This window comes from Maylandia zebra, linkage group LG17, assembly GCF_041146795.1.
Source record: "Maylandia zebra isolate NMK-2024a linkage group LG17, Mzebra_GT3a, whole genome shotgun sequence".
Lineage (NCBI taxonomy): Eukaryota > Metazoa > Chordata > Actinopteri > Cichliformes > Cichlidae > Maylandia > Maylandia zebra.
This window is the reverse complement of record NC_135183.1, coordinates 18066334-18093978: the sequence shown is the minus strand read 5'-3', so window position 1 is coordinate 18093978 and position 27645 is coordinate 18066334. Positions and strand designations below refer to the sequence as shown.

The 27645-nt window shown below is 44.6% G+C and overlaps 1 protein-coding gene across 1 annotated transcript; it reads left to right on the top strand.

Moving 5' to 3' along the window:
* The first annotated feature begins 595 nt into the window (after nucleotides 1-595).
* zmp:0000001020 (protein NLRC3) lies at nucleotides 596-27645 on the top strand. The gene is given in 5 exon segments (XM_076876237.1): nucleotides 596-703; nucleotides 13924-15742; nucleotides 16350-16880; nucleotides 17710-17869; nucleotides 26504-27645. Coding segments are annotated over 5 exon segments (2562 nt in total). The 5' UTR covers nucleotides 596-660; the 3' UTR covers nucleotides 26513-27645.

The following is a 27645-nucleotide window of genomic DNA, read 5'->3' as shown; positions in this document are numbered from 1 at the left end:
TTCTCTCTTCTACAGCATGTCTTTATCCTGTTTTCCTTCTCTCACCCCAACCGGTCGCAGCAGATGGCCGCCCCTCCCTGAGCCTGGTTCTGCCGGAGGTTTCTTCCTGTTCAAAGGGAGTTTTTCCTTCCCACTGTCGCCAAAGTGCTTGTTCATAGGGGGTCATATGATTTCTGGGTTTTTCTCTGTATCTATTATTGTACGATCTACTGTACAATATAAAGTGCCTTGAGGCGACTGTTGTTGTGATTTGGCTCTATATAAATAAAATTGAATTGAAAAAAAAATAGTGGATAAAAGTAAATGTTTGGGTGATGGTCAGTCCAACATTTTCCATTTTCTGCTGAGTCAGCTGTCTCTCTGTGGACTGTAAGAGATCTGTTCATTTATGAGGTACAGGGGCGACTGGGTTTATTACAGGCTAGACTGTGTGTATAGGTATGTGTCTGTGTGAGTGTGTTGTTGTGTGTGAGTGTGTGTTGTATTTCCTGTCCTGCTAGTCTTCAGGGTAATTATTGGACAAACGTGTTTGTCATGATTCTTGCTCTGTGCACACACTTAGTGTTGCTTGTTCCTCTCTCAGACTGAAAAATGAGTGATCTGAAGAAGGACAAGGATCGACCAGGATCCTCATCCTTCACTGGATCCAGGCTTTTGTCTATGAAGCGTCGCATTTCCAGAGATGTTCCTCTGGCATTCAGTGGTGAGTCTAGCCCTTCAGACAAAAAGTAAGAGACTGTTTCTACTGGTAGTTGTGATGAGATGTTTGCATTTGGCATTAATGTCATGGTTACTGAGTTTTTAAAGATATCTTTGAACTGTTATTTTTCTAGCGTGGGATCGCTGTTGGGTTGCCAAGTTTTTAACTATCAAATAAGGGACGCTGGCATGCCAGAATCACAATGCACCAATTTTGCTCATTATACGAGATGTCTCAGCTAAAACAGGACAGTTTGCAACTGTAACTGTAAACAGCATACATCTTTAATAACTTTCTAAATATAAATCCACTAAATCTGCTTCGGTTGGCACTTGGTTGTCATTAACATGTGGGCCCTCGGGTCCGAGGTTATTACAGCCTCTCAACCTCTTTACGAAGCACATTTGTGAAAAAGACGCACACAAAGACACTCACACACAAAAACAACACAGTTGTTGATTTGTGTTGTGTTTATCTTCCCATATTTTTCTCTTCCAGGTGCTGTTTGGTTTTTGTATGTTTTTTCTTTCTTCCAAGGGCAGCAGTTGTTTCCCCATTGTGCTTTTCTACTTTTGCTCTATTCTTTTTTATTATATTATCTTTCTGATTTTTTTTCCTATAATTCTGGATATTTGACTATTATTTTTGGCAGAATTGCTAGTTAATTCAAAATCCTAGCATGGACCTATTGTTCTGTTGGAACAGCCAACTGTGTCCATGTTTCCAAGGTCAAGCTGACAAATTTAAATGTAGCCCTCCGTCATTATTTCATTCACTTTATGCAATCTACAAATCTATCTCACTTGGCTCATGCGTATCCAGCCCAATTTTACTCTTTAAGTGTGTGTGTGTGGTGGGGGGGGGGGATGATTGATTGATTGATTGACTGATCTAAATTTGATTCTGAATTTAACAGAGAGGCAATGAAGAGAAACTAATAGGGGAGAAAAATGCTCCCTTTCTAGTCCCTGAGTACTCTCAGTGCAGCGTTTTGAAACATCTGAAGGCTTTCAGTGACCTGAACAGCCTAGTCTAGTGTAACAAATGCATGAACAAGCTTTTCAGCATTACTCTGAGACAGGATGTCTGAATGATATATCCTGGTCAAAAACGACTCTAAAATTCCTCACAGTGTTACTGGGGTTCACAGTAATGCAATCCACAATATGGATCTAGTTAGATACCATATTGCAAACATTTTTAGGGGAGAGTACAATAAAATGTGTTTTAGCTGAATGTAGAAGCAGGAAATTTGAGACATTCCTGTAGTTTTACCAATTGCTATGTGTCATCTGGCTTCATGGATAGATAAACCAGGTATCCATACCTGTAAAACCTAAAGCGTGCTCTCATCTCTGTAATAAAATATTACAGTCAGCAGTATTGAACACTTCACTGAAGTCTAGCAGGACAAGCACAGAGATGAGTCCACTGCCAGAGGCCATAAGATCATTTGTAACCTTAACTAAAGCTGTTTCTGTGCTGTGATGCACTCTGAAACCCGACTGAAACCATTCCTCTGCAGATGATCTGTTAGCTGTTTGACAACTACTCTTTCAAGAATTTTTGAAATAAAAGGAAGGCTGGAGATTGACATATAATTAACTAAGACAGCAGGTTGTGGCTTTTTAACTGAAAGTGGAACTGTCAAGCATGATGTTATCACCACCATGCTCGACAGTTCCAACACGTTCTTACTCTCAAAGCGTAAAATTTTACACTAGGTGACAAATCTTCGGTATGTTACGCTTTCGGACACCCATATAAGCATACACATCCCTATATTATGAGGTCGGAAAAATTAAGAAACATGAGAAGCGTTTGGAATGAATCTACACATTTATTTTACTGTAATCGCTTTGGAAAACACTATCTAACACGGTTAAGGTGGTGGTTAAGGTTAGGGATAAGGTTAGGGTTAGGATTAGGGCTAGGGCTGGAATACACGTTGGAATGTGTATTACTGCCAAAACATCAATCTATTGGATTCCATCCACAACCCAGTGCACATCATGGGAACGCGAAGGTTACCTTTCACGTTCCTGAGGAATGCCTCGGGACATGACAGATAAGGTAAGATAAGATAAGATAACCTTTATTAGTCCCACAGGTGGGAAATTTGTTTTGTTACAGCAGAAAGTAGAAAGTGCAAAGTTACATAGCAAAAATTAGAAAAACACTGGAATAGGATAAGAATAAGATACTTTGCACAACTGTACACAATAGAATAGAATAAAATAAAATGCTATATACAATAGAATAAAAACAAATACAAATGCTATATACAACTGAGTATAATATAACGTACCTGTAGCTGTCCACAGCCTCAATGTCCATGCCTTGAATGTTTAGTGGTTGCAGTGCAGGATGTTTGTGCCTGTGGAAGTCTACCACCAGTGTTGATCTGGAGGTAGTTCTGCTGGCACCAGTCCACAAAGTCATGGGTATGTTACGTGGTCGGAGTGAAAACGGCTCACAGTTAACACAGATTCACTTTTCACATTCACTCTGTTATCTCTTAAGCTCTTCACTCTCAGACTGTAGGCTTACTTGTTGTTCCTAGAGTATTTAAAAGTGGGAGTCAGAGCCTTCAGCTTTCAGGCCCCTCTTGAGCGGAATCAACTTCTAGTTTGGATTCAGGAGACAGACACCCTCTTAGGATTGGGCTTAAAATGTCAGTTTTTGGCCATGAACCATACCTTAGCTGCTCTGTGCTTCTAATGATAAAATTAGCTTCTTTTTTTTTTAAGCACATTTTTTTCGCTGTGTTTATCCCCACTTTGCATTTAATCATTAGTAATTTTTGAACGCTGTGTCCTCTCCCATAGTTTCCATTTTGTCCTGTCTCTCTCTCTCCACTCTCCCTGTGCCATACTGAGCCTGGTTCTGCTGGACGTTTCTTCTTGTTTTTGTTTGTTTTGGGGTTTTTTTGGATTTTTTCCACCTGTCCCGTTCGGTTCTTTTGCCATCAGAGTTATTGTCTAAAGGCAAAGAAAGATGCCCAACGGATTTACTTTACCAAATGGGCCATCCCAGCCTTGCCGTATTGGTCTATTTCATCAGAATCAGAATCAGAATCACAACACTAGAGGCCAACTCCAAGCCCATAGCACAAGTCACCATCAAGTGCGCGATCTACCAAGGAGATGCTCTGTCCCCACTGCTGTTCTGCATAGGCCTGAACCCCCTCAGTGAGATCATTAACAAGGCTGGCTACGGATACCGACTACGGAACGGAGCAGTTGTCAGCCACCTCCTGTACATGGATGACATCAAGCTGTATGCCAAGAGTGAACGAGACATCGATTCACTGATCCACACTACCAGGCTATACAGCAATGACATTGGAATGTCGTTCGGACTGGAGAAGTGTAGTCGGATGGTAACAAAGAGAGGGAAGGTAGTCAGAACTGAGGGGATTGAACTACCAGAAGGCAACATTGCAGACATAGAGGACAGTTACAAGTACCTGGGGATCCCACAGGCGAATGGGAACCATGAAGAGGCCGCTAGAAAAGCTGCAACCACCAAGTACCTGCAGAGGGTCAGGCAAGTCCTGAGGAGTCAGCTGAATGGTAAGAACAAGATGCGGGCCATCAACACGTACGCCCTGCCCGTGATCAGGTACCCTGCTGGGGTAATAGGCTGGCCAAAGGAGGAGATAGAAGCCACTGACATAAAGACAAGAAAGCTCCTTACCATGCATGGAGGGTTTCACCCCAAGTCCAGCACCCTGAGGCTGTACGCTAAGCGGAAGGAAGGGGGCCGGGGACTGGTGAGTGTCAGCACCACAGTCCAGGATGAGACAACGAACATCCAAGAATACATTGGGAAGATGGCCCCAACTGACCGAGTGCTCAGTGAATACCTCAGGCAGCAGAAACCCAAGAAAGAGGAGGGAGACGAGGAACCATCATGGAAGGACAGGCCCCTGCACGGTATGTACCACCGGCAGATAGAGGAGGTGGCTGATATCCAGAAATCCTACCAGTGGCTGGACAAAGCTGGACTGAAAGACAGCACAGAGGCACTAATCATGGCAGCACAAGAACAAGCTCTGAGCACAAGATCCATAGAGGCTGGGGTCTATCACACCAGGCAAGACCCCAGGTGCAGGCTGTGCAAAGATGCCCCAGAGACAATCCAGCACATAACAGCAGGGTGCAAGATGCTAGCAGGCAAGGCATACATGGAACGCCATAACCAAGTGGCCGGCATAGTGTACAGGAACATCTGTGCCGAGTATAACCTGGAAGTCCCGAGGCCAAAATGGGAGATGCCCCCAAGGGTGGTGGAGAATGACCGAGCTAAGATCCTGTGGGACTTCCAGATACAGACGGACAAAATGGTGGTGGCTAACCAACCAGACATAGTGGTGGTAGACAAACAGAAGAAGACGGCCGTAGTGATCGATGTAGCGGTTCCGAATGACAGCAATATCAGGAAGAAGGAACACGAGAAGCTGGAGAAAAACCAAGGGCTCAGAGAAGAGCTCGAGAGGATGTGGAGGGTGAAGGTAACGGTGGTCCCCGTGGTAATCGGAGCACTAGGTGCGGTGACTCCCAAGCTAGGCGAGTGGCTCCAGCAGATCCCGGGAATAACATCGGAGATCTCTGTCCAGAAGAGCGCAGTCCTGGGAACAGCTAAGATACTGCGCAGGACCCTCAAGCTCCCAGGCCTCTGGTAGAGGACCCGAGCTTGAAGGATAAACCGCCCGCAGGGGCGTGCTGGGTGTTTTTTTAATATATATACACATAAGTCACTCATTAATAAATAGCTGGAAAAGAAACATGTGTGGTTGTAGCAGTAACCAGTGTGTTAAGTGGATGCGTTGTACAGGGAGATGGCCACAGGCAGGAAAGATTTCCTGTGTCGTTCAGTGGTGCTTTTCGGTAATCTCAGTCTCTCACTGAACGTGCTCCTGTGACTGACCAGCATGTCATGGAGTGGGTTGGAGGTGTTATCCAACATTGTCTTTATCTTGGACAGCATCCGCCTCTCCGACACCACCTTGAGGGAGTCCAGCTCCATCCCCACAACATTACTGGCCTTACGGATTAGTTTATTGAGTCTGTTGGCATCTCCTACCCTCAGCCTGCACCCCCAGCATGCAACAGCATTGCTGCTAACTTATTACCCAGGAGGGTCGGCCTGATGGTATTGAAAGCACTAGAAAAGTCAAAAAACATGACCCTCACAGTGCTCACCGGCTGGTCCAGATGGGTGTAGACACGATTGATCAGGTAGATGATGGCGTCCTCAGTTCCGAGACGAGGCTGATAAGCGAACTGAAGGGGATCCAGATGTGGTCTTACTATGGGTCGCAGCTGGTCCAGGATGAGCCTTTCCAGGGTCTTCATGATGTGGGAGGTCAGTGCCACGGGCCTGTAATCCTGGGGGCCACTGGGACGTGGCGTCTTTGGTACAGGGACGAGGCATGATGTCTTTCACATCACTGGTACCCTCTGCAGACTCAGACTCAGCATAAACAGTTTATGAAAGACTGCACACAGCTGGGGGGCACAGGTCTTGAGGACGAGGGGACTCACTCCGTCTGGTCCAGCAGACTTGCCTGAGTGAAGTCTCCTCATTTGCATCTCAACCTGGTATTAAGTGAAGGTGATGGGTGGGAGAGGGGTGTCAGGAATCTCACAGGAGGCAACAGCGCCATGTGAAGAGAGAGGCTGGCACAGTGGTGTGGCTCTGGATTCCAGGCAGACTACAGGTGAGGTTGTGGGGGTGTGAGCAGACACTGTGGTGTCGAATCTATTGAAAAACAGATTCAACTCGTTAGCTCTATTCTCACCTCCCTCAGCTCCCCTGCTGTTGGTTGGCCTGAATCCAGTGATGGTCTTCATGCCCCTCCACACCTCTCTCATGCTATTCTGCTGGAGTTTCCACTACAGCTTCCTCCTGTAATTGTCCTTAGCCTCTCTGATCTTGTCCTTTAGTAACACCTGGACCTTCCTCACCTCCTCTTTATTGCCCCCTCTGAAAGCCCTTTTCTTGTTGTTGAGGAGGGCTTTGATGTCCTTAGTCACCCGCGGCTTGTTATTTGGGTAACAATGAACAGTCTGAGCTGGAACAATGGAGTCGGTGCAGAAAGTTATGTAGTCTGTGATACACTCAGTAAGTCCATTGATGTCCTCGGCGTGAGGCTCACAGAGTGTTTCCCAGTTGGTCACCTCGAAACAGCCCTGTAGTTCTGCTAAGGCCTCCTCTGACCACCTCCTAACAGTCCTCGTGGTCACAGGTTCCCTCCTCACAATTGGCACATAGCGGGGGGGTGAGGTGAATCAGGTTATGATCTGACAGTAAGTGGGGGGAGGGAGGAGGAGCTGTATGCATCCTTGACATTAGCATACAGTAGGTCTAGAATTTCTTCTCCCCTGGTGGGACAGTCCACATATTGTCTAAATGTTGGTAGTGTATTGTCCAGTGATACATGGTTGAAGTCACCCGAGATCACAATAAAGGCACTCGGGTGCTGAGTCTGTAACCGGGCTACGGCAGAGTGAATGGTGTCACATGCAGCTTTGGGGTTAGCAGAGGGAGGAACATAAACAGCCACCAAGATGACGTGAAAGAATTCCCAAGCATATAAACAAGCATATATAATAATATAATAAACAACATCATCGAGATGATCTATGTGAATATAACAGTAAATACTAAATATTGAATATTATTGTGCATGTAAGATCAACAGTGTATAGTGTGCTTTGAGGTAGGAGCCAAAAAGGGTGTAGTTTGTGTGTGTGAGCACCCGTGTGTACACCTGTGAGCGTGAGCGCGCTTGTATTTAAAAGGTTACTTCATGTAATGATCTGCTAGAGGGTGTGGGAAGCCATAGCCCCATCCTCCAGGGCATGAAGCAGGTATGGAGGGGATCCAGGCTTCAGACATCCAGAGGCCCTGAGAGCACAAGAGACCAAGGAAGACCAACGGAGGGGCGACCATGCCACTATCCCGGAAAGAGCTGAGGAGAGCCCCAGATGAGGGGTCACTCAGTAGCCGCAGAGCAGAAGCCGGGGGGTTGCAGTGACGTGCCCGTGAGCTCCACCGGCAGCCAGCTGTGCCAGACTGACTGAGCCCCAGGCCAAGAGGCCGAGGGCACTACACCCCCGAAGGGGCCCGAGCAAGCCCCAGGCTCCAGGCCCCTACAAGCAACCACCAGTTGTGAGCCGGTACGTACCTGGACTCCCATCCCCGGACACAAAGAACCACCAATACACCAATGTTTGAGGGCGTCTGCCACTGGCAGGGGGAGTGGTGGGGGGGAGATAGGCCTCAATACCTTGGAGGGCCTGAGATGTCCCTAGAGAGGTGGCATCTGATACCCGACCTGACATATAGACACAAACAAACAGGCACACACAGATACAAACATCCATTCCCACCCTCATGCTCTCATGGCCAGAGGGGCCGATGGCGCGATATGGCAGCCTCGCTTCTTACAGTCTGCCCCAGGGCAGCTGTGACTACAACTGTAGCTTGCCTCCACCAGTGTGTGAATGTGAGAGTGAATGAATAGTGGAATTGTACAGCGCTTTGAGGGCCCCGAAAAGCGCTATATAAATGCAATCCATTATTATTATTATATGCAATTACGCAGCACTCACTCAACGTGGAGACAGACATAAATAGACACTGTACACACAATCACACTCCCCATGTGTACTCTATACCCCATGGCTAGGTACCCTTGCCCCTGGAGGGGGAAACTGCACCCAGACCCAGGTAGTGTTACCCTCTTCCCTGGGGTGGAGAGAAGAAGACCGCCCAGACTCCGCAGCAGCAGGGAGGCACCACATTCCAGACCCTAATCGGATGGCCAACTCCTCCTCCCAGCTCCCCCGCCCCAACAGGCAACAGAGAACGGGGGGGTGTGAAGACTCCAAACCTCCCTCTGCCCGCTCATATGTAATGTTGATGCATGTGTGTTCTAAGGTGCATTTAAAACCCAGGAGGGCATGGAGATACCTGCCAGAGAGCAGCAGGTAAGCTCATTGCCCCTCCTGACAGCCCTCAATGTATACGTGTATTTAAAATTGAGAGGTCAGCAATGGCGCCAGGGGTGAGGTTGTACATCCTGATGGTCATAAATAAATAAATAAATGAATTTTCATTTATATAGCACCTTTCAAGAGAGAATCACAAAGTGCTGCACATAAGATTACAAGTCATCTGGATGCCGTGTAGCGTGCCCACCCCCAAGGTCCTATATGTATGTGTTATGAGAATGTGAGTAATGTGAATGTCTAAGTTGTGGGATAAAATTGAGGCACAGGCAGCCAGAAGGGGACAGAGGGGGGATGCCTCCCCTGCACCCTGGTGACACACCTCCACCCCAAGGCCCTGCATGTGTGGGTGATTGTGGTGGAGCGGGAAAAGGGAGGCAGCTGGAGATGGGGAGGGAAGGAAGGGAGGGGCAAGTGGCCCCTCCCTGGGGCCAGCTCCCCCGCTGACCCCAGTAGGCACCCGCATACTCTGCAACCCACCAGGGCAAACCCCTCTACCATGATAAGGTGGTGGAGCGGTTTGTGTGTCCCAGGGATCCCAGGGGCTATGTTGTCTGGGGGCTTTTGCCCCCTGGTAGGGTCTCCCATGGCAAATTGGTCCTGGGTGAGGGACCAGACAAAGAGCGATTCAGAAGACCCTTATGAAAACAATATCGAGGGAACAGTTTACCCTGCCCGGGATAGGGTTACCGGGGCCCCGCCCTGGAGCCAGGCCCGGGGAGGGTGCCCGAGGGTGAGCGTCTGGTGGCCAGGCCTTAGTCCATGGGGCCCGGCCGGGCACAGCCTGAAGAGGAGACATGGGCCCATCCTCCCGCAGGCCCACCACCCGCAGGAGGCGCCATAGGGGTCGGGTGCATTGTGTGTCGGGTGGCGGCCAGGAGCGGAGGCCCTGGCGGACTGACCCCCGGCTGCCAAGACTGGCAATAGGAACATGGAATGTCACCTCTCTGGTGGGGAAGGAGCCTGAGTTAGTGCGTGAGGTTGAAAGGTACCGGCTAGATATAGTCGGGCACACCTCTACGCATGGCTTCGGCTCTGGAACCAGTCTCCTGGAGAGGGGCTGGACTCTGTCTCAGTCTGGAGTTGCCCCTGGTGAGAGGCGGCGGGCTGGGGTGGGTATTCTAATATCCCCTCAGCTTGCTGCCGGTACGTTGGGGTTTTTCCCGGTGGACGAGAGGGTTTGTTCCCTGCGCCTTAGGGTCGGGGAACGGGTCCTGACTGTCATCTGCGCTTATGCGCCGAGTGGCAGTTCGGAGTACCCAGCCTTCTTAGAGTCCCTTGGGGGGGGGGGTGCTGGAAGGTGCTCCACCTGGAGACTCTGTTGTCCTGCTGGGAGACTTCAATGCTCACGTGGGTAACGACAGCGAGACCTGGAGGGGCGTGATTGGGAGGAACGGCCTCCCTGATCTGAACCCGAGTGGTGCTTTGTTATTGGACTTCTGTGCTAATCACAGTTTGGCCATAACGAACACCCTGTTCGAACATAAGAGTGTCCATAAGTGCACGTGGCACCAGGACGCTCTAGGTCGTAGGTCGATGATCGATTTTGTAATCGTATCAGCAGACCTGCGACCATATGTTCTGGACACTCGGGTAAAGAGAGGGGCTGAGCTGTCAACTGATCACCACCTGGTGGTGAGTTGGATCAGGTGGCGGGGGAGGACGCTGGACAGACCTGGTGCACCTAAACGCGTAGTGAGGGTGTGCTGGGAACGTCTAGCAGAGGCCCCAGTTCGCGAGATCTTCAACGCACACCTCCAGCAGAGCTTCAACAGCATTCCGAGGGAGACTGGGGACATTGAGTCCGAATGGACCATGTTCAGCGTCTCCATTGCCGAAGCTGCAGCATTGAGCTGCGACCGCAAGGTGATTTGGGCCTGCCGTGGTGGTAATCCCCGAACCAAATGGTGGACACCAGAGGTGAAGGGAGTCCTATCGGGCTTGGTTAGCCTGTGGGACTCCGGAGGCAGCCGACAGGTATCGACAGGCCAAGCGGAATGCGGCTCGGGCAGTGGCTGAAGCAAAAACTCGGGTGTGGGAGGAGTTCGGAGAGGCCATGGAAAAAGACTTTCGGACTGCCTCGAAGAGATTCTGGCAAACCGTCAGGCGTCTCAGGAGGGGAAAGCGGTGCTCTACCTGCACTGTGTATAGTGCTGGCGGAGCGCTGCTGACGTCGACTGAGAAAATTGTCAGGCGGTGGAAGGAATACTTCAAGGACCTCCTTAATCCCACTGACACGTCTTCCGAGGAGGAAGCAGAGTCTTGGGATGACTCCGCCAATTTCCGGGGGTGAGGTCACTGAGGCAGTTAAACAACTCCTTGGTGGCAGAGCCCCTGGTGTTGATGAGGTCCGCCCCGAGTTCCTGAAGGCTCTGGACATTGTAGGGCTGTCCTGGTTGACACGCCTCTGCAATGTTGCGTGGAGATCAGGGGCAGTACCTGTGGACTGGCAGACCGGGGTGGTGGTCCCCATCTTTAAGAAGGGGGACCGGAGGGTGTGTTCCAACTACAGGGGGATCACACTCCACAGCCTCCCTGGGAAAGTCTATGCCAGAGTGCTGGAAAGGAGAGTTCGTCCGCTAGTCGAACCTCGGATACAGGAGGAACAATGCGGTTTTCGTCCTGGTCGCGAAACACTGGACCAGCTCTTTATCCTCTCCAGGATACTTGAGGGTGCATGGGAGTTTGCCCAACCAGTCTACATGTGTTTTGTGGACTTAGAGAAGGCATTCGACCGTGTCCCTCGGGGTGTCCTGTGGGAGGTGTTGTGGGAGTATGGGGTGTCTGGCCCATTGCTACGGGCCATTCGATCCCTATACAACCGTTGCAAGAGCTTGGTTCGCATTGCCGGCAATAAGTCGGACTCGTTCCCGGTGGGTGATGGGCTCCGCCAGGGCTGCCCTTTGTCTCCGGTTCTGTTCATAATTTTTATGGACAGGATTTCTAGGCGCAGCCAAGTGGCGGAGGGCTTTCGCTTTGGTGGCCTCAGAATCTCATCTCTGATTTTTGCGGATGATGTGGTTCTGTTGGCTTCATCGGGTGAGGGCCTCCAGCTCGCACTAGAACGGTTCGCAGCCGAGTGTGAAGCAGCGGGAATGAGGATCAGCACCTCCAAATCTGAGGCCATGGTTCTGAGCCGGGAAAGGGTGGAGTGCCCACTCCGGGTCGGTGATGAGTTCCTGCCCCAAGTGGAGGAGTTCAAGTATCTCGGGGTCTTGTTCGCGAGTGATGGGAGAAGGGAGCCGGAGATCGACAGACGGATTGGGGCTGCAGCTGCAGTAATGCAGACGCTGCACCGGTCCGTCGTGGTGAAGAGGGAGCTGAGTGTAAAAGCGAAGCTCTCAATTTACCGGTCGATCTACGTCCCTACCCTCACCTATGGCCACGAGCTGTGGGTAGTGACTGAAAGAACGAGATCGCGGATACAAGCGGCAGAAATGAGCTTCCTCCGAAGGGTGGCTGGCCTCTCCCTTAGAGATAGGGTGAGAAGTTCGGCCATCCGGGAGGGGCTCAGAGTAGAGCAGCTGCTGCTCCACATCGAAAGGAGCCAGCTGAGGTGGTTCGGGCATCTGACAAGGATGCCCCCTGGGCGCCTCCTGGGTGAGGTGTTCCAGGCATGTCCCACCGGGAGGAGGCCCCGGGGCAGACCCAGGACACGCTGGAGAGATTATATCTCTCGGCTGGCCTGGGAACGCCTTGGTGTTCCCCTGGATAAGCTGGAGGAGGTGGCTGGGGAGAGGGAGGTCTGGGCCTCTTTGCTTAGGCTGCTGCCCCCGCGGCCCGGTCTTGGATAAAGTGGATGAAGATGGATGGATGGATCGATAATGAAAGAGGTTCCAAAACCAAATTTGTGTAAAGTTGCAAATAGAAATTTCCAGTTAACTCTGTCAAACACTTTTTCTGCATCTAAAGAAAATATTGTAGTTTCGATGTTTTTACTGTATGAGTAGTCTATCAAATTAAGTAATCTACGTGTATTTGTTGATGAGTGCCTAGCTTTTATGAAACAAGTTTGGTCAGGATGAATTAAGAGGGGGTTATTTTCTCTAATCTCTTTGAGAGAGTTTTGCAGATTATTTCAAGTTGTTTTTTCTTTATTTATTTTTAGTTGGTTCACTAGAAATTGACTGGATTTAATACCATGTTCATAATTTTGTAAGCATAGACTTTGTACTAAGAATTTTGTTTTTTTATTAATTATCTCATTAAATTCTAGTTTTGTTTTGCGTACCAACCTAGATTTTAGAGAAGCTTATGACTCTCACTCCATGACGGTGTAAAATTTGGTTCTCAGGGGACAGTAAACCAGTTCATGGCAGGCAGGAATATCCTTTAATTTTCTCTCATCTGAGGATGACAGTTCAGGTCTTCTTCCAAACCATGGAAAAATAGTGACATATCCAAATAACTTGTACCTATGTACAATTGTTTGAAGTGATGATTTAATTAGAAATGGTTCTAAAAAACTTACCAACCTGTGTACAATTCTACAAATCTACAATTCTTTGTCTGAATTCCTTGGACATCAGTGGACCCAGAACCGGAGCTGAACTCCAGACTACCGGTAAGAGCAGCAGTGTATAAAGTAAGACTTAACATATATCTGCTGATGGTCTCATTTCTGAAAAATGGACTTCTTATTGTGATATTTGTTTTCTTTCACTATATTTTGTTAGGCTGGGTCTCAATGCATACACACAAATCACAAAAAAAAAACCCATGATTTATCAATATTTTTGTACCGGAATTTGTTTGCACTTCCCTCTGACCACTCCCTACATCAGTTGTAATGCTGTCTTTACCTGATGTCCTTGCTTGTGACCCCTTTATTTATATAAACTATAAGAACAAAACGCACCCAGTCATATGTCGACAATATACATTTAACACTACACTCTTTTTTTCCACTGCATTGAGCTTCTCACATGGGATTGATAGATTAGGGTTCGTGGTTCTTACCCTTCTTTTTTCTTCTTTTTCTTGTATTGTGTTAGTCTGTTGTTTCTGAGCAACTCTGATGTACTAACAAACGCACAGTGGTAAGAACAAAAGAGGCCAGTAATCATGTTTCATGAATCTGGCATGCTGATTTTGCATGGGAACACTTTATTTTTTTGAAAGGTAAGAATACAAATGCAAATGTGTAAATTGTGCATGCAAATATTAGTTAATGAGGCCAATGATTATTGTTTCATTTAGCAGATGCTGTCCTGCAGGAGGTATTAGATGAACATAAGATCAGTCTGAGGAGGAGATGTGAACGTGTGACTGAAGGAACTGATGAAACAGGAAGTAGAACCCTCCTCAACAGGATCTACACTGAGCTCTACATCACAGAGGGACAGAGTGAAGAGGTTCATACCCAACATGAGGTGAGGCAGCTGGAGACAGCTTCCAAGATCCTTTATGACACTCCAATCAGGTGCCAGGACATCTTTAAAGCCTTACCTGAACAACAGAGACCCATCAGAGTGGTTCTGACGAATGGCGTTGCTGGTGTTGGAAAGACTTTCTTAGTACAGAAGTTCGCTCTGGACTGGGCCAAAGGTTTGGAGAACCAAGACATCAGTGTGGTGATTCTGCTTTCATTCAGGGAGCTGAACCTGATCAGAGATGAGCAGTACAGTCTTCTGGAGCTGCTCCATGTTTTCCATCCAGCATTGCAGAAGGTCAAAGCAGAGAAGCTCGCTGTCTGTAAACTTTTGCTCATCTTTGACGGCCTGGATGAAAGCAGACTTTCATTGGATTTCACCAACAGGAAGCTCATGTCTGATATCACACAGAAGTCATCAGTTATTGGGCTGCTGACAAACCTCTTCAAGAGGAATCTGCTTCCCTCCGCTCTCATCTGGATAACTTCCCGACCTGCAGCATCCAATCAGATCCCTCCCATATATGTTGACAGGGTAACAGAAGTACAAGGCTTCACTGACGCCCAGAAGGAGGAGTACTTCAGGAGGAGATTCAGTGATGAAGAGCTGTCCAGCGGAATCATCTCACATATGAGGGCATCCAGGAGCGTCCACATCATGTGTAGAATCCCAGTCTTCTGCTGGATCACTGCTACAGTTCTGGAGCACATGACCACAGAGCAGAGAGGAGAGCTGCCCAAGACCCTGACTGACATGTACTCACACTTCCTGCTGGTTCAGACAAAGAGGAAGAAGAACAAGTACCTCGAGGGACATGAGACGAGTCCACAGGAGCTGATGCAGGCTGACAGGGAAGTTCTCCTGAAGTTGGGGAGGCTGGCCTTTGAACATCTGGAGAAAGGAAACATCCTGTTCTACCAAGAAGACCTGGAACTGTGCGGTCTGGATGTCACAGAGACCTTAGTGTACTCAGGTGTTTGTACAGAGATCGTCAAAAGAGAGTGTGTGATCTTCCAGAAATCGGTCTACTCCTTTGTTCATCTGAGCATTCAGGAGTTTCTGGCTGCTGTCTACATGTTCCACTGTCACACTGAAAGGAAGACACAGGTGGTGGAGGACTTCCTGATAAATATTTTTCCTCATTTATTCGGTGATGATTATGATGATGATGACATGAAAAGCTCCTCTTTGGATGTGTTTCTCTGGAGAATCATGGAAAAATCCCTCCAAAGTAAAAATGGCCACCTTGACCTCTTTGTTCGTTTCCTTCATGGCCTCTCTCTGGAGTCCACCCAGACACTGCTACGAGGCCTCTTGGGTCAGACAGAGAACAAACCAGAAATCATCCAGAGAGTCATCAAGAACCTCAAAAAAATGAATAGTTATGAAATCTCTCCTGACAGGAGCATAAACATTTTCCACTGTCTGATGGAGATGAATGACCTCTCAGTGCATCAGGAGATCCAAGAGTACCTGAAGTCAGAAAACAGATCAAAGCAGAAACTCTCTGAGATCCACTGCTCAGGCCTGGCCTACATGCTGGAGATGTCCGAAGGGGTTCTGGATGAGTTGGACCTTGGGAAATACAACACATCACCCGAGGGACAGCGGAGATTGATTCCAGCTGTGAGGAATTTCAGAAAGTTTCGGTGAGCCCAGATGTGATAATAATTGTGCTTATGCTTATCCTCCCAATGCTCTCTTTTAAAGCTTCCTTCCAGTTGGACATCACCTCACCTAGGAGGCATTCAACAGTCATTTTAATCAGATGCTGAACCACCTAAATTGGATTTTTAATGTGCAGGAGCAGCAGGTTATTTACAGTTGTCTCAAGGCACTTTACATTTTAAGGTCAAGACACTAAAATAATACAGAGAAAGCCCTAATTAGCAGACAACCCCCTATGAGCAAGGATTTGGCAACATTAGGAAGGAAAAACACCCTTGGAACAGGAAAAAAAACTTTTGTAGAACCAGATTCAGGATTTATCATGAATGTTTTTAGATATTAAAAGTCCACATCCACATATTTAATTGTTATCATATTTAATCAGGTTCAGATCTGACACTGTCAAATGTTTGGTTTAATTTCTTTACTGCTTGACAGCAGGCAAAGAGATCATCTTTCCAAGTGGAACTGATGAACCACTGATATAAATAACAAAATGCCAAACAGCAAGACTCCAACTCAAATGTACAAAATGAATATAAAATGTCCTATTTATAATAATGTTTTCTAATATTTTTGCCATTACAGACTTTCTAACTGTTGGCTCTCAACAACTCACTATGAAATTGTGGCCTCAGCTCTGAAGTCCAGCCCTTCCCATCTGACAGAGCTGGATCTGAGTGGAAACCACCTGAAGGATTCAGCATTGAAGCAGCTATGTGCTGCTCTGGAGAGTTCAAACTGTAGACTGCAGACTCTAAGGTTATTTCAATGGGATTGCTTTTATTTCTGGAGATATCTCAGTTGTTTGACTTGTGAATTAAATTAATCTCCTTACAAAGGAGTCTATTGCTGTCCAATATAGGTCATCAATGGTCATGGAAATGAAATAATAAGCAGCTATTTGAATTATTAATGACTTTATCTGTTTTTTCCTTTATTCAGATTGAAAAACTGCAGGTTGTCAGAGATCAGCTGTGCTGCTCTAGTCTCTGCTTTGAAGTCCAACCCCTCTCACTTGAAACATCTAGACCTGAGTGACAACAATCTGCAGGATTCAGGGATCATACAGCTCTGTGGTTTTCTGGAGAGTCCAAAGTGTACACTTGAGACTCTGATGTGAGTTAATTTAGAGTCTGTTACTTATAATTACAATAATGTTACAGAAGTCCAATGTGCCTGCTCGAACTTGGGTAAAGAAAAACATGAAATTCAGTATGAAATATCTCATGATGAAGTCCTGACTTGTATCTTATTGGAAGCTTTGGGATATAGTGGAATCAAATTTGGAAACAGCTAGAAACTATCTGGAACTCCCTAACAAAAGAGACATGTGCAGGAAAAGAATGCCAGCAGGAATGCCAAAACAAGAAATACAAAATAGTTTTTTAGTTATTATTTGTATGCAAATACTGAGTATTTAATCATTTAGTTTATTTGCCTAATAAACAATATAATGCTTTGTTTTAAACAAGTCTTTACACATCTGTTTATTTCCCAAGCACTCTACTTCCATCCATCAAGCTGTAAATTTTTCTTTTAATTATATTTTCATTTTTCTTTTCCGAAATTTACTTTGTTTTCAAATAAGGAAAATTTGATTTATTTAAGATAATGAAGGAGACACACACACAAAGAAAGCGACATTAAAACACATATTTTTATATGTTTAACATATTTATATCATACTGATCGTGTAATCCTGTAAGAGACTTGACAGAGGTCACCAGCATGATGTCTGTTGATATGAATATGTGTTTGAATGTCATGCTGACCTTTGCATGTGTGTAGCTGAGATGATTATGATCCACGATAACAGAATGAATAGTCACTACTCATTTCACAGAAGCTGATTGATTTTTTGATTGCAGTAATCCTGAGCTGCGCATTTAAAACGTGAAATCATCTGAATGAATTATCAGTGATTTTATCTGCTTGCTTTATTCAGATTGGAGAGCTGTAATTTATCAAATACCAGCTGTGCTACTCTGGTCTCTGCTCTGAAGGCCAACCCTTCTCACCTGACACATCTAGACCTGAGTAAAAACAACCTGCATGATTCAGATAAGAAGCAGCTGTCTGATCTCGTGAAACTACAGTTTATTAAGGTCAGTAGAGAAGAGTTAGTCCATGGTGCGCTTAGCAATATTTTTCTACACACATTTAGTGTAGGTATATTTTGTCAGCATTTTTGCCACAAAGAAAATATATAAAAAGGTAAAAATATATATATTTGTAATAGCATAAACATAGTTTGCGTGAACCATAAAACCTCATTTCCATTTTGGTAAATTGAAAATTGACATGCAAGTTTGATTTGGTGTTAGAGACTTACACATGCTATACTATAAGTGCAAAATTTCGCACAGCCTATAGGGCTTTGGAGTTGACGTCACACCGCAATGCATTGTGGGAGCGCGTCACCATTTACAAGATGCTTCGTTGTAGTCTCTGTCCTTCTTAGGGAGAAGACAAACGTGGGTATCATATATGCTATCAGGGAAAGAGCCCTGTGCAATAGAGCAGTTCACCATTCTGAGTAAAAGTGGAGCGATTATATCAATATGGGCTTTATAAAATTCTATGTTGAACCCATCCGGTCCGCAGCCTTTACAGCTAGGGAAAGAAACTATAGCAGCTTTGACTTCTGTGATGCTGAAGTCAGCTTCAAGTGCTTGGGTGGCAGATTCTGTAAGGGTTGGAATACTCAGAGAGTTAAGAAAGCTAAAAAGCTCAACAAATCTGTCGTTAATCAGCTTAGGATCAGTAATTAATTCACCGGTAGAGGAGGCAATTTTGTGTATGGTGCGATAGGCTTGCACATCTTTTAATTGTCTGGCAAGTAATTTATGGGGTTTATCTCCCAACTCAAAGTGTCTTTGTTTCAATTTAATAATATCGCTACCGACTTGGGTTCCCAAAATATGATTGTATTCGAGTTTTAGTTTTAGATTAGCATTAGATATGTCCTCAGTATCAGATTGGCGAAGTGCCTCCTCTAATGTTGATAATTCAGACTCAATTTGGGACAGACGATTTAATCTAGTTCTTTTCGAAAATGTTTGAAAGGAGATGATCTTGCCACGCAATGCTGCCTTAAAAGATTCCCAAAGAGTGGAATCAGAGACCTCACCGTTGTCGTTATGTTTTAAGAAGTTTTTGTTTGACAGAAGGGTAGAATGGAATTTCCAATTGAAAATTCAAGGCTTTAAATTAAAATCTATTTTCATGGTAAGTGGGGCATGGTCAGAAATCAAGATCTGATGATAAGCAGAGCTGATAATACTGGGTAATAGTCTAGAATCTGTAACAACGTAATCTATTCTGGTAAAGCTACGATGTACAGGTGAAAAAAAGGAATATTGCCTGTCATTTGGATGCTGAAGCCTCCAAACGTCTACCATGTTGTGTGATTTTACCAGATTGTTCAAAACTGCCGTGGATCTAGTAGTGAGGGCTATTTTTGTAGACAATCTATCTAAAACAGGATCAAAATAGCAGTTAAAATCGCCACCAATTATATTAGACATATTATATTCAGAAATTAGGTCAAATATTTTGGAAAAGAAGTCAGGACAGTCAAAATTAGGGGCATAGATATTTAGCAAGACCAGTGGAAAAGAGTTAATGGACCCAGAGACCAAAACAAATCTCCCATCCGGATCAGTAACGACGGATCCAAATATAAATGGAGTGGTTTTCCGTATGAGTATAGCAACACCTCTGGCCTTAGATGTGAAAGTGGACCAGTAAACCTTCGACACCCAATTTGCTCTTAAACATCTCTGTTCATTGGAGTGAATATGAGTTTCCTGAAGAAAAATTCTATCAGAAGATAAATGCTTCAAATGTGACATAACCTTCCCACGTTTCAAAGCTCTGCCTAAGCCCTTGAAATTCCAGGATGTAAACATAAAACAAAATTAACAACAAGAACACTGAACCCCACCCCCCAAAAAGAAAAAGGCCGCAAAAAAGAACAAGAACCACTGTGGCCCATCCCAGCGTGCATTAAGGGGACTGCCGGGAAGAGGAGCACAAAAAAACAAAAAAGAAAAAGAGAAAAAAACATCCTTCGTGTATAGCAGCTCCGCACCAGACTCCATTAATCAAAACAATAGTTACACCCATAGCTGGACTGGCCATCGGGCATACTGGGCATTTGCCCGGTGGGCCGCTGGCGATTTTTTGTTTTTATAGGCCGATGGATTTTTTTTTTTTTTTTTTAAGGAAGGGTATATATAATGAAAGGTGTTGGATTGGCCAATTGGTCATGATCGACTCTGGGCTGGACCAATTACAGCCGAGGAGGCCGAATGCACCCGCCCCCTTGTTTAGCAATCATGTGATTTTCACGCATTGCATGCCGGGAACTCGTGGCAAAACAATCCAAGTACCGCATCAAATGCAAGCATTTGCAGCACCGCAAAACGTTCATTCTCCGGTTCCAATACCTTCTTGTTTTTTCTTTGCCGCACAAAAAAGGAATGTACAAAACAAAAGGAGAACAATGCCGGTCCATACAAAGACAGACTCGATGAAAAGACAAAGAAAAGATACGAGGAAAAAATCAAAGGTGTGAAAGGGTCAGACCCTTACGAGAACACAGAGGGACAAAAGACGTTAGCGTGCTGCCCAACTTTCACCACGCTCATATTTATAATTACACGGTTCTTGGAGTGAGTGCATACACTCATGAAGTTTAGTAACTTCAGGTCACTGCAACAAGCCCAGGTACAGTTTACTGACGGATGGGTACAGGACTCAACGGTAATTAATTAGTAGTGGAAATAATTTCTGGTTCATCACAGAAATGTAGCAGTGACAATAATATTGTATGTTGTAATCACACTGGACAATTAGTGATACAAAACAACTGTTTTACCCTGTGAATAAAAGTATATGTTTTTGTCAATGTACCATGGTAATAACAGAAGCGAAACGCAATATTTTGTCAGGACAATTTACTATTTATGCACAATAAACAAAGGAGCATAGCGCGACAATTTCTGTTCAGCGCCAGACTTGCTTGTAACCTATATCACCAATTATGTTAAGAAAAATGACGTATTAACGACTAAAAAACTCTGACCTTTGTGGGAATGCTTGGAGCAGACTAACATGTGAGCTGGAGTGTTCTGAGACGTTATATTTGGTATATCCAGACCATCCGTCAGGTCTTACTTCGGAAACATGGCTTAAAACATTTCTCTTCAACGACGTAAACCGATTAAAAAAAAACGATCAGCTTCCCGTGGCTGTCATGCGACCGGCTGTTGCAGTTAATAATACAACAGCTTCTTGCCATTTTTTGTGTTTCTTTTTATCGCTGTGTAACGGAGTTCAATTGAAAGCCTGCGTGCGCTAGTACCTCTTGCCACAAGTTCCCAGAATCCTTTGCGGTTTTACCCCTGAATGACGTCACATTTTCAATCTTTATCCTGGTGGGCCGGTCTCTAGTCAAAATGCCCGGGCCGATTTTTTGTCCCAGTCCAGCCTTGGTTACACCCATAAATCGACTGATTGGGTAAAAAAAAAGAAAAAAAGACACAAACATACAGGGAGTGCAGAATTATTAGGCAAGTTGTATTTTTGAGGAATAATTTTATTATTGAACAACAACCATGTTCACAATGAACCCAAAAAACTCATTAATATCAAAGCTGAATGTTTTTGGAAGTAGTTTTTAGTTTGTTTTTAGTTTTAGCTATTTTAGGGGGATATCTGTGTGTGCAGGTGACTATTACTGTGCATAATTATTAGGCAACTTAACAAAAAACAAATATATACCCATTTCAATTATTTATTTGTACCAGTGAAACCAATATAACATCTCCACATTCACAAATATACATTTCTGACATTCAAAAACAAAACAAAAACAAATCAGCAACCAATATAGCCACCTTTCTTTGCAAGGACACTCAAAAGCCTGCCATCCATGGATTCTATCAGTGTTTTGATCTGTTCACCATCAACATTGCGTGCAGCAGCAACCACAGCCTCCCAGACACTGTTCAGAGAGGTGTACTGTTTTCCCTCCTTGTAAATCTCACATTTGATGATGGACCACAGGTTCTCAATGGGGTTCAGATCAGGTGAACAAGGTGGCCATGTCATTAGTTTTTCTTCTTTTATACCCTTTCTTGCCAGCCACGCTGTGGAGTACTTGGACGCATGTGATGGAGCATTGTCCTGCATGAAAATCATGTTTTTCTTGAAGGATGCAGACTTCTTCCTGTACCACTGCTTGAAGAAGGTGTCTTCCAGAAACTGGCAGTAGGACTGGGAGTTGAGCTTGACTCCATCCTCAACCCGAAAAGGCCCCACAAGCTCATCTTTGATGATACCAGCCCAAACCAGTACTCCACCTCCACCTTGCTGGCGTCTGAGTCGGACTGGAGCTCTCTGCCCTTTACCAATCCAGCCACGGGCCCATCCATCTGGCCCATCAAGACTCACTCTCATTTCATCAGTCCATAAAACCTTAGAAAAATCAGTCTTGAGATATTTCTTGGCCCAGTCTTGATGTTTCAGCTTGTGTGTCTTGTTCAGTGGTGGTCGTCTTTCAGCCTTTCTTACCATGGCCATGTGTCTGAGTATTGCACACCTTGTGCTTTTGGGCACTCCAGTGATGTTGCAGCTCTGAAATATGGCCAAACTGGTGGCAAGTGGCATCTTGGCAGCTGAACGCTTGACTTTTCTCAGTTCATGGGCAGTTATTTTGCGCCTTGGTTTTTCCATACGCTTCTTGCGACCCTGTTAACTATTTTGAATGAAACGCTTGATTGTTCGATGATCATGCTTCAGAAGCTTTGCAATTTTGAGACTGCTGCATCCCTCTGCAAGATATCTCACTATTTTTGACTTTTCTGAGCCTGTCAAGTCCTTCTTTTGACCCATTTTGCCAAAGGAAAGGACGTTGCCTAATAATTATGCACACCTGATATAGGGTGTTGATGTCATTAGACCACACCCCTTCTCATTACAGAGATGCACATCACCTAATATGCTTAATTGGTAGTAGGCTTTCGAGCCTATAAAGCTTGGAGTAAGACAACATGCATGAAGAGGATGATGTGGACAAAATACTCATTTGCCTAATAATTCTGCACTCCCTGTATAAAATGACTTGTGTATAACCAAAGTTATAATGTAAACGTTCTCAGTACTTCACAATAGAGAAAAGTTTTAAGACGTCGTAGCAAAAAAAACAAACAACAATGATAGAAAGCTAGCACCACAGAAGCATTCAAAAAATGATTGAACGAATCGCGACTCTCACTATAGGAAGAGAAGAGTGAGAATGTTCAAAAATACAGCCGCATCAACAACATGAACAAATATATTACCAGGTCACGATTACAGTGAGTCCGCAAAACGTTCAGCTTCAGCAGGAGACTTGAAGGTGTTAGTGATGTTGTTGTGAACTACCCGAAGCTGGGCCGGGTAGCGCAGACTGCACGTCACTCCGGAGGCACTAAGCTTTTTCCTGACCGTATTGAAGGCCTGTGCAAGGACCTCCGCAGTGTAGTCAGGGAAGATGGACAAATTCTCTCCATCGCAGCTCAACGGTGCACGTTGGCGTGCCAGACGCAGGACATGCCACACGTCTTTCTCATGATGCAACTGGGCTATGATAGCCCTCGTTCACTGGCCAGCCGTTGGTTTTGGTCTAAGGGTGCAGTGTGCCCTCTCCACTTTTATCGGCTTAATAAAGTTGTCTTTCCCCAACACATCCAGCAGCAGGGATGAAACAAAGTCCGCAGGCTTACCGCCCTCAGCACCTTCCTTCACTCCAACAATCCTAATGTTGGCCCGACATGAGCGCGTCTCCATCTGGCCTAGCTTGCCACGCAGGTTATTGGTGGCTGCCTTTAGTTCCTTGCATGTAGCTTCAAGCATACAAACACGGCTGTCCATTGTAGTAAGCGACTCATCGATAACATCTAGACCAGGGGTGCCCAATTCCGGTCCTCGAGAGCTACCGTCCTGCAGCTTTTAGATGCATCCTTGTTCCCACACACCCGAATCAAATGAATGGCTTGTTATCAGGCCTTTGCCAAACATGATGGCATGCTGAAGAGGTAATCAAACCATTTGATTCAGCTGTGTTGGAGTAGGGATGTATCCAAAAGCTGCAGGATAGTAGCTCTCGAGGACTGGGATTGGGCAGCCCTGATCTAGACGCTGTTCAGATGACCGGATATCTGCCTGGAGCATAGACAAAGTACACTCAATTGTGTCAAGGCGGGTCTCCATAGAGGTTTTTAGGCTAGCGATAGCTGCTAATATGGCGTCGGTGCTCGCAGAATTTTCAGCTACTGCTTTCTGGCAGTGTGTTGCATCTTTTTTAGGCGGCATGTCGTCCAGTATTTATCGTAGTCGATGCAAAGCAGTAGTGCTGTTGACCAGTTAATTAAAGAGGCACGATGTCGCGTTAAATTGTTGGAAAAAAAGAAGAAAAGTGCGGAGCTGAGAAGAGTGCGTCCTACTCCATCAGTGTACACAAGCGCCCCCACAGCCTATTATTTTTAAATTGAGGTTGATGTTCACTTTATAGATCAAGTGCTGCAACACACCTGAATTAAAATTAGTAGGTCATTAGTAGTATGGCATCACATTTAGTAGTAACAAGTGAGATTTAAAAACAAAATCAAAATAATGTTTTTAAAAAGATGTTTTTGTTCACAATAATACTATTTTATCGGTGCAGTTAGTATTATGATTAGGCGATTGATTGATGGCATTACCTTTAGCTCCCTCAGTTGAGCTCTGTATTCATTTGCGTCGGTGATCCGATATTACGTATCGGTATCGGTCCGATCCTGGCCTAAATTACTGGATCGGATATCGGAGAGAAATAAAAAATGTAATGCGATCCATTAAATATCACAAAAGCACCTGACAAAACTTGCGACATGTCGTAACCCAGCTCATGACCTTAGCACGTCGGAGCAGTATGCGTCACGTGATAGAGCCGCTGTGGCGTGTGAGACCTGTTCGCAGTCTAGTTGAGCATTTGGAGCCTCACTATCAAACCAGCATTTCATCTCCGAGAAAGATATCCATGAGAAGTAAACCAAGTGTGTAAATTCATCACTGAATGTTTGTAAAGCATTCCCATGGTAAGCTTAACAACCTTCTCTCCCCCTCCTGTTGCTACTTCAATCATGGAACTGATCAATGACTAGCTGATTGGCTTTTCTGTCACGAGTCCCGTCTCTCTTGTTTGTTTATTGCCCACTTTGCACCAGAAACGTTTAAGCTTGATAAGCTGTTGTTAGAATTTATTTAATATTACTTTCTACATACCTAGCAGTTGGTAACTGTGCAGGTGTGGGTGTAGCAAAGTTTTGCCAGGGGGCCAGGTAGGGCTTTAACAGGGAAATGGGGGCTCAAAGAAATACTTTTCTTTGTTATTATCATTTAAAGTGTCTAGTTTTTAATAAATAATTATTTGAATTGTTTTGTTTTGTGTGTTGTTTTGTTTGTTGTTGAATCTTACCTCCAAAGTTTTCATCGGATGTAAAATGTATAGAAGTCCATTAGTGTATATAGTAACTATTAAGTCTAATATATACCCTAGTAAGCTATATTACTTTATATTACCATCTGTGCAGTCTGCAATTCTGTTGAAGAAATATGTTGAATCGATTTAATTATTTTTACAAAAATAATTGATTTCTGTGCATTTATTTTACACGTGCATTAAATTAAAGTCGATTACGTTAATTAAGCATTTTGCTGGGAGTTGGCAACCCTATTAGTAAGTAAGTAAGGTTTATTTATTAAGCGCTGTACACAAAGGTTAAAATAAAGAAAACATTGAGTAATAAAATAGACAATATAAATAATGCAAATTCAAAACAATTCAAAAGTGTTGATTAACGGAAGGCCTGTTTAAATAATAAAGTTTCAAATAAAGGAACGAGACAAAGACTTTACATGTGAGTCCAGGCCCAGAGAAGAGGGCCTGTTAGTTTGTTTGTTTAATATTTCCACTAAGTAGAGGTATAACAGAATAGCTTTAGTGTTTTGTTTTTTAAAAACTCGAGTATTAACTTATACAAAATGCAGATATTTTTTTTTTAAAGTTTTATTGATTATAAAATACACTATATCAGCTTCATATCGGTATCGGCAGATATCCAAATTTATGATATCGGTAACGGAATCGGACGTTAAAAAGTGGTATTGTGCCATCTCTAATAATGTGTTCATCATTATGCTGGAATTTTAGATAAAAACAAAAAGAAATTAATGACTGAATGTTAGTTCACATTCTGAAGCTGCTAAAATTAAACTAATTCCCAGTAAGGAAATTTGTGCTTGATGGTGTAGTGCAGTCATGCTGGCCTACTGGCAGCCCTATAAGACCTGAGATTGGCTGTGTGCAGTCTGTTTGGACTGTGCAAATCTGTAGAAAACCACCTACGGTTCTTAAGTGCTTAGGAAATGGTTGTCTTTTTTGGAACAACCATTTTGTGCTGTGTTTCTGACATCCCCCATTATATGAAACTTGGCCTTCAATTTGGTGACGGTACTCCAAAATAATGGCTCACTCAAAATAATGCTGCAATGCCAGTAGGGTGCATGCTACTATAGCAAAATGGAATTCCTCATGTTTTAATTATAAAATAATGCAATATGTAATGACAAATAAAAAGTTTTACAGTGAGTATTAAATTTAAGTTTTGAAATTTACCTTAAAGCTTTAACTTTGATGTTTTCTCTCTCAGACCAACTGACGATGTGGATGAAAAGGAGGACAGAGCAGAATCTCCAGGATTCAGTCTGTCTAGGAACTCTAAAAATCTTCCTCCACACTTCAGGAATGAACACAAACCCTCAGACACAAAGAGGTGAAGACGACTGTGAGAATCTGTAAACTTAACAGTAGGGTGGGGGAACCCTACATTCAGGAGTGGTGTCGGGAAATGACTCACTTACAAATAAGTCATGTAATAGTTTCTTTTCTAAGCTCCAGAATATTTTCTCTATTAACGACTCTTTGTTTAGTTTTCCAGTTACAGTAGATGGATCTTGTTACGCCCCAGTCTAGGGGTACAGGAACGCAACATAAGAGTTGAAAAGATTGACCCCGCCCTGGTCCCCAAAACCATACACAGAGGGAAAACCAATTTCTTAGTGAACGGTGGTTTATTTGTCTACACTGAAAAATGAAGCTCCGGGGTGAACAAAGGCCAAAATAACAAACAAAACAAGCTAAGTCAGGAGGAGGTGCTATCTAAAGCCCTATGTGAAATCAAAAACCAAACAAAAGACAAGCATTACACCTAACTCCCTAACTGAGAAAACTGTGCAAGGAAAAACAATAAGGCAGCTCACCCCTTCTGTTCCAGTGCTATTTACAATGTGCTATTTACAGTGAAAACTAATGTGCACACTATATACAGAACTCAGCAAGTCGCAAAAGTCACAGGCACAAATGTCACAGGTTTTGGAGGCCAGGGTCAGGTCTGCTGCTGCTGTCAGTGGCTGCCCCGGGACAACTGCTGGTGACAGATTTTGAAGCAACCATATGATCAGGGGGCCAATCAGCAGCCGTCAGCTCATCCAATCAGGGACCTGCAGAGACTTAAAGACACAGACAAAGAAACAGCCACCAAGACAGATTATGGCCAGGGTCATAACAATCTACCAATTAAGTCCATAATTTCATTAAAGAGAAATTAAAGAGTCAACAAGGTCTGCATTTGGAAAAACCTGTATCCAAAATGTAAACTGTTCTCACACATGAAACTGTAATACTTCATAAATTGGGTTCATTTAATTTCACTAAGAATGTTGCTGCTTTAGTTTTTTTTTACTGTACACACTGATAATGTGAGAATGCTGTAACCAGTTTGATTATGCAATA